Here is a 16349-nt window from a genome sequence, read left to right on the forward strand (position 1 = left end):
CCAAATGAATTCTGTAGCTTTAAATTTTAACGTCATTTGCAAATGAGATTTGGAATATGAATTTTTAAAATATAGATGACAATGACTACAGTGGCTGTGGCATCACTCTGGCCACTGAGCCAGATATCCCCCACGTGGATGGGTCTCCCATATCTTCAGGTAACTTGAGCAATCCTAAATTTGTACTTTATAATTAAGGCATTATTACTCCCCTTTAAACCAACTTGGCTCCTATGCCTGGCTTGTCATCAGTCAATCTTTACTGACCCTAACTAACTGATAACAAAAAGGTTCTAAGACTTTATATCTGACCTGTTTATTATGTTGACAGAGCCTTTATCTGATTAACTTTGGTGAATTTGGATTAAACAGCATCCTAAGTAACACCTCACCAACTCTCTGCCAATCCCAACGCACACGGGGGCTCTATGAGTCCTAGAAACACTGCCCTGTCCACTCACCCATCCTAACCTGACATGTGTCTACTGCAAATTAACACGATTTTATGTCGTTGGATAAATTCTATAGAGCAGAGTCACAAATGTGCAAACATGAAACCTTGCTTTCTGAACTTCCCTATTCTGTTGAGCCAGGGTGATGTCTTCAATACCCAACCTGGAGAAAGCAGTGAGAATAAGGTGTCTTAGAAACAGTGCTAAGACATTATATACTGGTCTTTTGATCTCAGATGCAATTCCAACTTGTCAGGATTGCCCTGTCCCTCCCCTACCAATTTCCATTTCAACATTTAATGCCAGCAATAAAAACACATTTTGAATTGTTTAATAACTCTTCTGTGGCTGTTTGCCTTGACGGATGAATGGAAGAACAGTGTGCTGCCTTACAGGGAAGCCTGACTAAGCAGGAACGTCGTTCCCCAACTGTAAAACTTGAACCCCTTCTAACTAGAGCCATGCACACCAGATGCAAAAGCTGGAACATGCTAACTTCTTCAGGCGAACTCGGCTAACACTCAGGCCCCTCTTTGCCTGGGTGCTTGTGGTTCTAGGTTTGGCCAGTCATCTAGCAGCTGGGGCTTTGATAATGAAGACTATCTTCTGGTGCTGAACTGGAGTTTCCTCAAGAGATTTTTGGTGCCCATTTAATTTCCAATGCATGTCTCTCCCTTGCAGGAATAAAATGACTCTCTCAAGATTCTTACTATTCCTCTCCCTTTTATAATTCCTTGTCTTTACTGAAATCATTCTCACCATTGCTCCCAGATCTACAGACTGAGAATCACCCATCTATTCCCAAGACTTCCGACACACATGTTTAGTAAAGACAGTCTGCATGGATGGATCCAATTTAAATGGAACCATTGCAACAGCTTTTAGATTTGTGTATTTGGGCCAAGAGCAGAGGTGTCATGACCACAGTTACCCATGATGAGACACAGAAAAAGGAAGCAAAGAGACCCATTAGAAGACAGAGAAACTTAGAAGCACAAGACTGAAGAGAGAGGAACTCGGAAGTGTTTATCTCCGCCTCACTGTGCTTCGTTCTTCAGTGTCTAGAGCTGCATTCTGAGAGCTAGGGTTAGGAAAGGCCTTCTCTGAGCACCATCACTGTAAGGTCCTGAGAGACAGAGACCATACCTTACCTTCATGTTTCTAGTGCTTCATGCATAGGGAGGAGTAAATGAACCTGTGTTGGAGTAATGAGAGAGCCAGGTCAAGAACTCTCTTTGAAAAGCCTCTTAGGTCCTTGAAGCAGTTTCCAGTTTAGAGGGGGAAGGGTAGGGGATGCATGTGCATCCTTGAGAAGGACCACACAGTGACCAAAAGCTCCACACATGGAAGAGAGGAGACTAAATAAAAGAATCTGTGGTCAGATGGACTCTCTAGTGTCTAGGAGGTTCTCAAGAGCACTTGTTCTCAAACTAGCAGGATTCAGAATCCACTGAAAGGCTCATGAAACAGTGCTGCCCTTGCCCCCAAGGATTCTGATTCTATTGGTCAAGGGGGATACGGGGCAAAGCACGCATCTCTGACAAGTTTCCAGGTGATGCTGCTGCTGCTTGATCTGTGTTCTACACTTTGAGAACCACTGGCATAGAGAAATGTACCTAAGCACATGTTAATATTGTGAATGATGAAACAGAATGATCATTGAGCTTTTGAGTCATGGTTGAGCTGCTTCTTTCAGTTTACGCTAAATAGTGATGTAACCTTGGGCAAGTCAGGTCTTTTTTGTGTATAAAAGGGGAAGTTGGACTAGAGGCTTTATGAGGTTCTTTCCTTCTAACTCTAGAAGTTAGCATTTAAAGAACTGGATGTGGCAAAAACTTGCCATTTGCACTGTCCGCCTGATGATGCTCTGATGGTGGTCAGGCTCTTGGGTCTCTGAACGCATGAGTCTGACATGATTTACCCTGTTCTGTCACTTTTTTCCAGATGTTTGTGGTGATGGGCATTAATCTCTCTCCTTTTTTCCCTCTACCGTTTTTTTCATCTTCACCACCTCTAGGAGGAAGAACAAAAACAGGCAGTAAGTGAACTTCAGAATTCTCCACCTCTTGCTTCCTTTGCATGTTCTTCTTTTCCTCATATAACTGTTGCATACTTTCTCCTCTCCTCCCTGCATCCAGATCATTTCTGCAGAGTTGGTCTTGTGTAAAACCCTCATCAGTTCTCTCCCTGGTGTTGTAAAATAGCCTAAAAGCCCTCGTCATGTTTACCTAATAGAGCATGTTCTTATTTGAAACCAGAGCTTGTTGAATTTGTCTTCAGAGTACACATCTATTGTGTTTATTTAAATATGCATGATTAGCCAGGCTACAATTGCATTTCCTGCACTTACGTTCTCTGCCACTTCATGATTAGGGTGACTTTAATTGCTTGACAAAACTTCCAAGATGGTGGGGGTGACCTTGGGGCTAAATACTATATTGTGAATGACTGTGCATGAAGATGTGCATCAAAGTTCCTTTGATGACTTTAGATGTTCTTTAGTCTTGAATAGTCTTCTCAGTGTTCCAGCTCTAGCAGGCTTCTTAACAAAGTTACCAATGAAAGCTAAGTGGTTGATCATGCTGTAAGTGATTTCCTGTTCAGAACTACTCCAGCGGGATCTTTGGTTTTTTTGAGCTGCTTGATGTTTAGGGAAGGTTTATGTTTGTTTTTATTTTTCCTGATAGCCACTAACCCACACTGGAATCAACTGAGGGTCTATCAACAATGGTAACACCATATGTTTATATAACATAGTAAAATTTTCAAAGCATACATTTTTTCATACAAGCTAAAGCTGATTTTTAATTTAACCTCATGGCTTTTTTTTTTTAAGTGAGATATGTCATTCAATGTACTCATTTCTTATTCAAATGTCCTCATTTCTTATTCAAAAGCAAATTTATCCATGTTTTAAATTAGGAATAGGAGTATAAAACATTATATTTACTATTATTTCCAGTTAAGGGAGCAGTGGAATCATAGGGAAAGGATGGAAGAGGTGGGTAATGAGGGGAGGAGGCAAGAAAAGAGAAAAGGAGACTGTCAAAAAGAGGGAAAGAAGACAAAGATGAAGTCAGAGTAGGCAACAAGCCCATACATCTCAATAGCTTTAATGTAACAAAATCTTGTTTTTGTCTTTGCTTTATTTGGTTTTGTGTTTTCCTCACTCACACATCATGTGTTACTTTCATCTTATGGCACCTTTGTATTACTGGGAACATTCACATGGGCAGAGCAGGAGATGATCAGGATGGAAGGTCAAGCCCAGCCCTTAAATGCATTTCCCAAGAAGTGGCACATATCACTTCTGCTCTGTTCCATTGGTCAAAACAAGACATATGACCACACTTAATTTCAGAGAAGTATGATCCTTCAATAACAAACAATAGAATGGGAAAGATTAGCGATCTCCTCAAGAAAATTAGAGATACCAAGGGAATATTTCATGCACAGATGGACACAATAAAGGACAGAAATGATATGGACCTAACAGAAACTGAAGATATTAAGAAGAGGTGGCAAGAATACTCAGAAGAACTGTACAAAAAAGATCTTCATGACCCAGATAATCACAATGGTGTGATCACTCATCTAGAGCCAGACATCCTGGAATGCAAAGTCAAGTGGGCCTTAGAAAGCATCACTATGAACAAAACTAGTGGAGGTGATGGAATTCCAATTCAGTTATTTCAGATCCTAAAAGATGATGCTGTGTAAGTGCTGCACTCAATATACCAGCAAATTTGGAAAACTCAGCAGTCCACAGGACTGGAAAAGATCAGTTTTCATTCCAATCCCTAAGAAAGGCAATGCCAAAGAATGCTCAAACTACTGCACAATTGCATTCATCTCACACACTAGCAAGGTAATGCTCAAAATTCTCCAAGCCAGGAGAATTCTCCTTCAACAGTATGTGAACCATGAACTTCCACATGTTCAAGCTGAATTTAGAAAAGACAGAGGAACCAGAGTTCAAATTGCCAACATCCGTTGGATCATAAAAAAAGCAAGAGAGTTCCAGAAAAACATCTACTTCTGCTTTATTGACTTTGCCAAAGCCTCAACTGTGTGAATCACCACAAACTGGAAAATCCTTAAAGAGTTGGGATTACCAGACCACCTGACCTGTCTCCTGAGAGAAATCTGTATGCATGTCAGGAAGCAACAGTTAGAACTGGACATGGAACAACAGACTGGTTCCAAATAGGAAAAGAAGTATGTCAAAGCTGTATATTGCCACCCTGCTTATTTAACTTATATGCAGAGTACATCATGAAAAACGCTGGGCTGGATGAAGCACAAGCTGGAATCAAGATTGCCAGGAGAAATATCAATAACCTCAGATATGCAGATGACACCACCCTTATGGCAGAAAGTGAAGAAGAACTAAAGAGCCTTTTGATAAAAGTGAAAGAGGAGAGTGAAAAAGTTGGCTTAAAGCTCAACATTCAGAAAACTAAGATCATGGGATCCGGTCCCATCACTTCATGGCAAATAGATGGGGAAACAGTGACAGACTTCATTTTTTGGGAGGTTCTAAAATCACTGCAGATGGTGACTGCAGCCATGAAATTTAAAGACGCTTGCTCCTTGGAAGGAAAGTTATGACCAACCTAGACAGCATATTAAAAAGCAGAGACATTACATTGCCAACAAAGGTCCGTCTAGTCAAAGCTATGGTTTTTCCAGTAGTCATGTATGGATGTGAGAGTTGGACTATAAAGAAAGCTGAGTGCTGAAGAATTGATGCTTTTGAACTGTGGTGTTGGAGAAGACTCTTGAGAGTCCGTTGGACAGCAAGGAGATCCAACCAGACCATCCTAAAGGAAATCAGTCCTGAATATTCATTGAAAGGACTGATGCTGAAGCTGAAACTCCAATATTTGGGCCACCTGATTGGAAGAACTGACTCATTGAAAAACATGCTGATGCTGGAAAAGATTGAAGACAGGAGGAGAAGGGGACGACAGAGGATGAGATGTTTGGATGGCATCACCGACTCGATGGGCATGAGTTTGCGTAAACTCCGGGAGTTGGTGATGGACAGGGAGGCCTGGTGTGCTGCAGTCCATGGGGTCTCAAAAGAGTCGGATACAACTGAGTGACTGAATTGAACTGAACTGATGATCCTCTAGTTTGTTTAGAAGAATTAGAAAAGCAGGTACTGGTAATGCCCAGAGATGTGCTTTACAGCTGAAACCATTTGCTGGGAACTTCCTCCAACCATCCACCCAGACTAGCATCTCCTGAGCCCACTCTGAATGTGCCAGCAAAGTATGTGATCAAGAATACCTTATTGAGAACACCTTTCAGAGGAGGACAAACATAGTGGATATTTATTTTAATCGAAGCAGGAAGGGCTTCCAAGAGACACTTCATTTTTAAAAAATTTTATGGATTACTGTGTAACCCAAGAATCAGAAATGATCATTTCTGGCATATTACTTCTCAGGTCAATTTAAAGCTGACCTTGAGCAGACAGGGGATTAAATAACAACATGTTCATTCCAGTGACCTTTGATCGTGTGTGAGATCATACTCTCCTTGAGGCTGGCAAAATGAGAAGTTAGACCCAGATCTCTGGAGCCTGCCATGAACAAGCCACTTGTGTACGTGTGTTGGGAGTTCTCTGTCGCTAAGGTCCTGAGCTCACATTGTAGTCCTCACTGTCCCAGGGGACTGTCCAGAGCATGAATTGGTACAAATTGTTTTTTCCTCATCCTTCCCCACTGTGATATGAGGTAAGAAATCCTGCTCTGTGGATACAGGTAGAAATTTTCTCTGTCTGCATCACAGCTTTAAATTGGACCCACCTAAGACTTAACTGCTGCTGCTGCTAAGTCACTTCAGTCGTGTCTGACTCTGTGCAACCCCATAGATGGCAGCCTACCAGGCTCCTCTGTCCATGGGATTTTCCAGGCAAGAGTACTGGAGTGGGTTGCCATTGGCTTCTCAGTGAGGTGCAAATTTGAATGGACTCGCTTTACCTAGTTCACCAACATTTGTAACATGTACAGCTGGGAAGACTATACAGCTTTAGAACTCAAGCATCTGCTTTAATCTGTATCATTACTGATCGAAGCACCAAAAGGATTTACCACAGAACTAAGTCATCACCCTTTCTTCCTCCCAGGTTCAGACTGGTAGAGTTTAATTTCTTCTCTATCAAAATGCATTACCCTGTATGGGTTGTAAAAGAGTTATGACTTTTTAAATGAAGAATTTACTAGACATCTTTCCCCTGGGTCTGTAAATCCATTATCAAGAACTTTTTATACTATTTGCCTTCTTCCCTTTCAGGGATTATTTTGGCTTTTGGGGAATTTGAGGGAAATGGATGATAACTGACCTTAACTGTGATTTGGGGCCTGTGGTTCTACCTTCAGCCTCCGCCACTTTTCCAGTACTTTTGTGACATTAGTACCTCAGCTAATAATTCTTCTGTCTTTCCTCCCCCGCTTCCTTCCTCCTCCCCCTTCTTTTTTCTCAGATCCTAGGTTTGTAATTAAGGGTAGAACTGCCTGGCTGTTTCAGATAAGACTTCACTGAGTGACTGTTCGACCCATGATATACCCTACAGTTTAACAGACGCAGGAATTAGATTATATCAGTTGAGTCAGGGTTAATCAGGCCCATGATAATTGTCAGACCGTAATTAAAGGACCTTGTCTGCCTTTTTCACTACTGCATCCCCTAGCCACTAGCCCAGCGCCTGCCACATGGCAGATACTCAATAAATAGTTGCTGAATGAAAGCTTTTATTAGCCAAATGTATAATTGACTTAAAAACTATGCAAATGTATAGGGTTTTTGTAAGGGACATAACTGGTTCAAGTACCTAAGCAGTAATTTTGCTCAGGGTACTTCCATATAATAGGTAGATCTATCCAAGAGACTAAATGATGGTTCAGAAGTGTCCTTTATAAAAAGAATCAGAAAAACAATTTTCAGCATTACCAAAAGAATAGGAAGAACAAGCCAATATGTTAGTGTTTTAATTAACTCTCTTACTATTTCTCTCTAAAGAACAGATAGATTATATGGAGTAAGAGCATCCTCTCTTTTTTAAGCACAAATAATCTATAAAATGCAGGATACCTGTAGTTGTTTGTATCCATTGAAAATACTTGCTTAGTAAGAACCCAATGCCCATAACCGGAAGTGTGGTACAGAGGGGTACACTAAAGTAACAGCAGACTGGTGAAGACCCTGCTTTGATGGTGGCCTTGAACTGTGGACTACTCCCTCAAGATCAAACAGTCTCCCAGTCTACTCTTGAGGGATTTCAGTGTACAGATTTATTCTTGGGACACCTTCAGGGTCCATTTTTCTCAGAGACTCAGCGTTCCATAAAATTTCACTGCTGCATTGCTAATGCCAAATAAAATGAGCTATCCAAGGCAAGGGTTCATGTTACTCATGAAGTGTGTATTCCTTTAAACATTTTTCCAGTTCCTTCTATTAGAAGATCATTACTTTTTATATACAGATCAACATCAGAGTTAAAGAGTGTAAACAGTATTGCATTAAGATAGGGGACAAGGGTGACCTTGATCCCAATTTGTAGAGTAGTGATCCAGAGAGTTATATAGGTGGTACTCTGAAAATTCTGTAATTAGAGGATCTTGGGGATTTCACTAAGAGAACATGCCCACACTTGGCATCTCTCTACTTCAGCCAGTTGGGATCTTGCCCCAGGCCCTTTCTGATTTCCGGAAGCAGACAAACACCCCACATGACTAAACCAGAGAAAACATGGTGTGGGCTAGCTCTCAGAAGCCCCCATCTCTGACCATGGCTTCACCAAACACAGCCATGGTTGACCTGTGATTCTGCCAGGACAAACTTCATGAATGTTAACTTTGTAAGTTTAAGAGAAAGTACTTACAAAAAAAGGCTAAACAACAGCAAATAAAACCCTCCCCATTGTCCATTAAAGAGATTACTGGTGAACCCCTTGATGTGTTCATGGGTCAGTTTCCCTCTTGGTTCACTTCATCTTTGAACTCAGTTTCACTGGAAAGTGATTCACATGCCTCTTAAAAGTTTTCTGGAACTTCTTAGCCCCACCATATTCTGCAACAGAAGCCCGAGTCTTCTGCTTCCTGACAGGCAAAGGATTGCCATTTATTTATTTAATCTTCAAGCAATGTCTTATTACATATGTTCATTGAGCAGTGGGTGAGCTTGGCCTTTTGGAGGATCAAAAGAGAAATCCTATGCAAATACCACCCTCAAATAGTATGAACATTATTTCATGGTTGGCATGATGCCCTGTATTCAGAAACACAAGCCAGGTCAGTGATAACCAGAGCCTTAGGCACCATTGCTGCCCTCCCTTCCAAGTTGGCCAGCTGCAGTAATGGATTTTGGTAAACAAAGACCAATGTGCTGTACTCTGTGACTATGCCCCAAACCTTTAGCCTGGATCCCAGTCCCACTGTTTGTACATCTTCCCATAGATGGCCTCATGAAAGTCTTCAAACATGGTCACATTCACCAGTCTTGGCTCCTGTACTTACTATAGGCACCTGGTAGCTTGTTGGGGGTTTTTTGTTTGTTTTCTCCAAAAGAAAATGTCATAGCAATATTGAAAAATAGGTACTTACACTTCATTTCCCCCAAACTCCTTAAACAGAGAGAGCTTATAGCCTGAAAATATAAGGGAAATAGCTTTGGCTCTTTGCAGCACCCCCAATATTTTTCATCACTGGCATCAATCACAAGCTGAAACTTTTCCTTACCTACTTTGTTTATTTTCCTCCTATTCTATATTTATATCTTTTGTTCTCGTGATCAGAATGCATACAATATATGAAAAATATACACCAGGGCCTCTGGAAAAGGTTTCTACACACCAGACTGGGGAAGTTCACTCTCCAGTAGTCTAGGATGTAATATCTCCCCCCAGAATACTATAGTCTGGGTCTCATCAACAGAAAAGAAGGTGACTTCTAGGTTTTGAGCCCAGGAGCCTGGGAAATTGACTTAGAAAAAATGGAAAAAGGGAGATGATGTAGGATACAGGAAAGGGACTTGGATCTGATGGTGAACATACCGAGCTACAAAAAGTAGGCAAAAAATAAATAAATAAATAAATAAAAAGTAGGCAGACAGTCAAGCTTTTCGTTTGGTCTATTAGATATTTGGGGTTAGGCTGCTGGAAATTTAGTGGAGAAACAGGGCTAGCAACATAAAATTAGAGTTGAACCCATAAACATGGCAAAACCCATTGTAGACAAAAAGAATAAAGAGGAGGTAGGATTGTGGGTTCTCATGAAAAACCAGAAAGTTTCAAGGAGAAAGTTAATAAGGCAATTAAGACAAGGATTTGACAATAAGGAAGCAGCCTTGTAAAGGAAAGTTTCAGTACAGCAGAGTGTAGACAGCTCTGAAAGATGGACTTTTGTCTTCTTGTCCAGCCTGCTCAACCCCACCCCCACTGATGTCACCTCAACAAAGGAAGGAGTTAAATAAGTAGTTTACCTTACAGAGTTGTATGTGAATAGATTGTTACAAAACCTCATGTCTTTTCTATCTCACCATGTATATAACCTTTACAAATCTCAATTTTCTCATCTATAGATTTCCAGTCCACAATTCTTTGATCCTTTCATCACTGATACCAATTGGTGTATTTGGGGAAAGGCTATGAACCAAGAAGGGTCTGCGGAAATCCTCTTGGGTTCATTTGACTGATGTTTCCTTTTGTGACTTTGAAACCCTCTGACCTTCAATTCATTTCCTGGGCCCTCTAACCAACTCCTTCTCCAGGGTTTATCATGCCAACCTTCTTCCTTCCACTTCTCTAGACAAAAAAAGCATCCTAAGAAAACAACATCAGCTTCTTCCATAATCCCTCTCTTTTGGCTTAGCTCTGGGATTCTGGGATGCCTCCCGCAGAAAAAAGAGTTCCCTATGCTATTTCTGTGAGACCTCACTCAGCATCCTCACTTGGCATGCGATTGGATCCGTGACCCTCCACTTGGAGAGCATCTGTCGGCGTTTCCATGAATCCTGATGCCATACCAATCTCTAGGGTTTTATAGCTGACCTCGGGCTGGTTCTGATGTTCCAAATTAACAGCAGTGCCAAGGTAGGGAGCTTCCTGGCTTAGCGTCCTTAACTGAAATGAACATCTGCTTAATTTCAACCAAAGAATCATATTATAAAGAGTATGAGAGACTCCTTTGCACTCTTCTCCATTTGTTGCTAATCATAATTTGGCAGGTAGAATTACTCCCATTTGGCGCTGCAGTATAGATTGCCCAATGCTTTAAAAAAAAAAAAAAAAAGGAGAAGAAATACAGAATCATTCTTTATAAAATTAGAGACAATGCAGAAAGACAGTTACCTGCAGCTAAAGTGGTACCTTTAATTCAGCCACTATGGAGAACAGTATGGAGGTTCCTTAAAAAGCTAAAAATAGAACTACTGTATGACCCTGCAATCCCACTCCTGGGCATATATCCAGAGAAAAACATGATCTGAAAGGATAAATGCACCCCAGTGTTCACTGCAGCACTGTTTACGACAGCCAAGACATGGAAGCAAACTAAATGTCCATTGACAGAGGAATGGGTAAAGAAGATGTGGTATATGTATACAATGGAATATTACTCAGTCATTAAAGTGGTACCTTTAATAAGAACCCATGCCAACTAATTATTGCTCTACAAAGCTGGCTAATCATAAATCCTTCCATGCTTTTATTACTATATATTCATATTAACTTATATATAATATTCAGTGTTTATCCACTGCTTTCATATTTCAAATTTCAGCTCCCATATTTAACCAGCTCAGATCTCAGGAAACCAAGCAAGAATCTAGGAGATTTTCAGGCCTATAGCTGCCCCCGGACAGCTCCCAGATGTGCAGAAGAATCTCAGAGTTTATTCTTGGCCCCTTGAAGATCAGTTTCTAACCTGATCTGGAGCTAGTGGTAGCCCCGCTTCCTTCTATAGCAGCTCACCATTTGGGAAGACAGGCCACTCTCTTTAGGACCTCATAATGCTATCACCCTCAACCACATTTTCATCCTCAGCACTATGGACATTTGGGGCCAGATTACTTTTTTGTGTGTGTGTCTGTGTCTGTGTCTGTAGTGGGTGGGGGGTGGTGAGGAGTGTTCTGTATATTATAGAATGTCTAGCAGCATCCTTGATCTCTACCTATTAAATCTCGGTTATGTGTCCCACCCCCACCCTCACCCCCACAAGGTTCCTAGCAGGTACAGTTATCCCCAGTGAAAAAGCACTACTTGGGACCACCCTGGCTGTCCAGTGGTTAGGGCTCTGAGCTTCCACTGCAGGGGGCACAGATTACATCCCTGGTAGGTGAACTAGGATCCGAGAACCTTTCTCTCTGATACCACTCTGAGCCTTTGCAGCATTCTCAGCATCCCTTATTCTGAGGTTTAGATATGGGATGGATGGGGAAATATTTCTAGTCAACTTTCCCCACAAATCACCCCTTTGTCCACATGCCCTGCTTCTGTTAATGTCATTGCCAGCAATCCCCACATGCATGCTCTCTTCTAGTCCGCTGCTCTCCCCACTCAATTGCCAAAGTGTAGTCAAATTTTTCTCCAAAAGCTTGCTTATGTCCCTCTCCTCCCAGTCCCTGTCACCATTCTTCATTCCAGCCTCCATCATCTGTCACCTGATCTCCTGTCTGCTGCTTCTCAATCCGACCTTCACTTTGCCTCAGGGCCAGACTCCTAAATCCGACCAGACTGACCACACCAATCCCTCCTTGGAAGCCTTCACAGACTCCATCTGCCATTGCTCATAGCAGGGGCACCAAGCTTTTTCTTAAAGAGTTAGGTAGTAAACATTTTAGGCTTTGTGAACCAAATCAAAGGCATTATGTAAGGACTTATATAACCATTTAAAATAAAACCACTTAAAAATGTGAAAACCATTCTTAGCTCACAGACTAAAAAAGCAGGTGGCGAGCTGGACTTGGCCATGGGCTGTAGTTTGCCCATCCATGGCCTAGTAAATAAACATGATGACCGTTTATTTAAGGTTCTAGATGATTGTGGCCCACACTTGTCTTTCCCACCATGTATCCTCTGGGCTCCCTGCCTGCTAGTGTCCCCACATGCTCCCTCCCCACCCCCACGCCCAGCCTCCTCTCTCGGGGAGCTTCTGTGCCCTTTGCTCACCTGGATTGCCGTTCCTGAGCCGCTTCTGCCTGTTGAAATTATACCATCCAAGACACTCTCAGATGCCACCTCGCCTGTGAAACCTTACCCTGTTCTGGAAGGTCAGAGTTAAACCCTCTTGCCTCTATTTTCCTTTTCCTTTGTACCTCTGCTATTTCATCCTCCTTTGTAGGCCAGCTGCTTACATGCCAAATTGCCTAGGAGGCTGTGAACCTGCAGAGAGTGGAGACCTTGCCGCTTTATACCATTACTTTGCACCTGTTGAAATGGAATCATGGCAGGTCATACCCCATGAGCCAGGATGTGAAGCATCTTATGTACATCCTCACTAACCCGTGAAGATACACTTAATCTCCACTTTACATGTCAAGAATCTTAGCCCAGAGAGGTTAAGTAAGTTGCCCAAGGTCACACAGCTAGTCAGTGGCAGAGCTGGAATCCAAACTAGGTCCACCTGACTGCTAAACCTGGATTTTAACCACCTTATTATATAGAACAGGGACTCAACAAAGAGTGGCAGTGCTGGATCGGGTACCCCAACTCATCATACAAGTTTTACTTACTTACCCAGAAGCAGCATTTAAATTTGACTCACTGAACTTTAAAATATCTTTGATAGGTTCTGGCTGCCTGACCCATCATTGAATTCATGTCTGCAGTAAGAACTCTACTCTCCTGGAATCCTGTCATCTTTTGGTTTCTAATACACAATCTCAGGGTTTGGTATTCATTGTATAAGGATTTTTCCCTCAGTGAGGTCCCGGATCATTTTGCTGAGAACTAGCTTTGAAATCCTATGATGAGAACTAATGGGACTCCATTTCAAATAGACCTGGGCAAACTAGGAGAAACAAACAGAAAGAGGGTAATTCTAGTCTTGGAATTTATGAGTTTCCCTATCTAAAAGTTTAAATTTCAACTCTCTTTTGATCTTTGGGTTTATGGTGAGTTTTAAGAGGTGGTTCTTCTTAGACAGTCTCAGGAACTTAATATGCTTTCTTCCTTCCACCCAGAAAGATACCTAGACACCTTGCCCCCACCCTTTTCAGCCTCAGATAAACTTTGTCTTCTGTGTAATTTAGTTCGACTTGAATAGGGGCAGAGTCATGAAAACTGAGAACCGTAACCTTCTGCCTGTTGGTGTGAGCACAGAACCTACCAGTCCTGCCATTGCTGTTTCCCATCCATAGCACAGTGGGTGACAGGTCACGGGTAAGCCCTGAGTTTCCTGAAGTGAAGTGGGAACAGACAGGTGTCTGCCCTCTGCAGAGGGACCTCAGGACAGGTCTTTCGGTGGCCCCATCCTTCCAGCAGACACACACCATAAATGTATACCGGTGGTGTTGAGAGAAGAGACACATCATCAGACTCTTTGGCCCTTCTCTTGGGAGTTTAGAAGCCAAGTTCATCCTTAAAAGCTGCACCGCCCTTGCACTCAGAGGTAGACACTTTGGGGAGGGAGGAAGGTTCCCAGGCACGTTCTTTACCTGTTTCTAACTCACCCCAGAGGGAACCGCGGCCTCTGCTTTGCTCACTGCCACGTGACTGTCTTTCTTCTCTCCTCAAACCTGTTCTCCTGTGTGCTCACCTCCATCCCTGGGCCTGATTCCCCTCCCCGAAGTCTTAGCTCTTGTCATATTAGGCAATTATTTTCAAATCTTGCAGCAGGACAGACAGTGCAGCATCAGATAATCCCTCTCCTTTTACTTCCACATTTGATGAGACAGCTGCATTTTCCCAGCAGAGGCACCATCAGCACCAGCTCAAAATAGTCTTGGCTTGTTTTTTTGTTTGTTTGTTTGTTTTTAACTTTTTGTTAAAGAAAAAAACATACAAAGTCCATTCTCTATACATCCCAGTTCTCTGTATGTTCATGGTTGCCTCCTCTAAATTTCAGACTTGTAGTTCCTTTCTCCCAATGTTGTTTCCTTGGGGTTTTGTTGTTGTTGTTGTTTTTCTGAGTGGGCCTCTGAAAATCGGCAGCAAAGAGGCCAGTTTGTTTATTTTGAATACACTGCAGCAAAATGAAGGTAATTGTCCACACAGGCCATCTGCTACCTGGCAGGTATCCATGAGTCAGAGAGAGAAAAATGGAGACTCAAGTGTCTCCTTCTGTTACCATGATAACCGCTTAGCTCAGAGTTGTCACTGGGCGTGTGTGTGGAGGGGATGCTGTTAATAGTTGCTCTGGCGAGGGCATGAACTCTAAAGATCAGGCTTTTTGCCATGAGCCTCCATGGGTTTGATTACCTGATGATAACGTGTATCAGGGAGATTAAAAAAAAAATCATACTTTGTTCCATCAGGAAAAAGAAGGGAAGGAAATAGTATTTATGGAGCCCCTACTGTGTGCCAGGCACCCTGCCGGAAATGGCCGAGCGTAGCCAGGACAGCACACACATCATATTCCTGCTGCAAAAAGAGCCTCACCCCTGTGCGGCCCCGCTCTCTGCCACCGTGTGAGTCCCTGTCTAACTCACAGTGTCCTCAAGTCACCTTCTCTGGCATTCTCTGCACCTGTTTTGGCTCCACTATTAGATTTGCACTCAAACAGAAGACTAAGTCAGAATCACCGTATTCTCCTTTCTCACATTTCTCGGTCGTGGTGGAAATTAATTTCTGTTGCATGGCCTCGGCAGTGGGATGTCTCAACTGATGCATGTTCCGTCTGACCTGAGAAACTTGGTGCTGGGATCCCGGTGTGCTTAGGAGTCTCCCTGAAGTATAGGACGATTAGAACACCCAGGCGGATTTCCTCGGTGGTCCGGGAGAGACTCTACCTTCCAATGCAGGGGGTGCGGGCTCGTGGGTTCAATCCCTAGTCAGGGAACTAAGATTCCACATGTCACAGGGTGTGACCACAATTATTTTTTAATAAATAAAACTTCTTAAAAAAAAAAAAAAAGATGACGTCCCAGGTATCCGTCTTAACCGTGTTACTAATTTATTTGTGACCTTGTGACCTTGTGACCTCTCAAGGCATCTCTCTCCTCAGATACAGATAAATGCTGAACTGAAATAGAGCCTATTTTCCTGGGATCATGAACCCTCTGACATGATGTGCGTAACTTCCGAGCTTTTTTCTTGGAACACGATATGTAGCTTTCTCAGGGTCTCAGAGTCTTTGCTGATTGAGAGAAGCAAAGGGCCAGCAGAGGAGAGAGCCTCTCCGATTGTAATGTTTCTCTAGAATTGTTCTCCACTACAAGGGACTTCTGTACTCAGAGAACCTGAGTTACAGGGTGTTTCTTGTATTTAGTTATTGGTTGGACATGTGACTGGCCTGTGCTGTGTTCAGGCCTTTGTAATAGGTTGTATTTCAACAAGGTCCCACTGTCCTTGCCTCAGGAAACCTTAAAACCGGGGAGCGTGTCATGAAGCCTCCCCAGGCTGACCTTCGCTCTCCCAGCAGCTGAAACCCAGAGGCACGCAGCGGTTTTGGACCCTCATTGGAGAGCTATCTGCACCCCCTAAGAGACATCTGAGTAGTCCCTCCACCTTAGCTGATTTCTATGAGAGTGTCAGGTTCCCCATAATCTCTAGGTTCCAACAGTGATGCTCCCCCCAGCCCCCAGTCGGGCCACTGCTTCTAGATCGGTTTGTTCTGTGTGGAGGGAGCACTCGGCGCTCTCTGTGGGGAGGGCCTGCCTCTTGGGACCCTGCTGGGCCTTAGAGACAGGGCGCTGCCACTCACTGCAGTGCTTCCGTCTGCACTGACCAGT

At 42.8% G+C, this 16349-nt stretch overlaps 1 protein-coding gene across 9 annotated transcripts in view; it reads left to right on the plus strand.

The window, feature by feature from the left end:
• DTNB (dystrobrevin beta) overlaps positions 1–16349 on the plus strand; it is a 233742-nt gene that overhangs the window by 197254 nt on the left and 20139 nt on the right. For 6 of the 9 annotated variants that reach the window (XM_043469166.1, XM_043469168.1, XM_043469169.1 and 3 more), the window contains one exon: positions 2470–2490. The exons of the other annotated variants lie outside the window; for them this stretch is intronic. In XM_043469166.1, coding sequence (XP_043325101.1) covers positions 2470–2490 — 21 coding nt within the window. The remainder of the gene's footprint in view (positions 1–2469; positions 2491–16349) is intronic. 9 annotated transcript variants of the gene reach the window in all.

Source organism: Cervus canadensis, chromosome 5 (assembly GCF_019320065.1).
Source record: "Cervus canadensis isolate Bull #8, Minnesota chromosome 5, ASM1932006v1, whole genome shotgun sequence".
Taxonomy (NCBI): domain Eukaryota; kingdom Metazoa; phylum Chordata; class Mammalia; order Artiodactyla; family Cervidae; genus Cervus; species Cervus canadensis.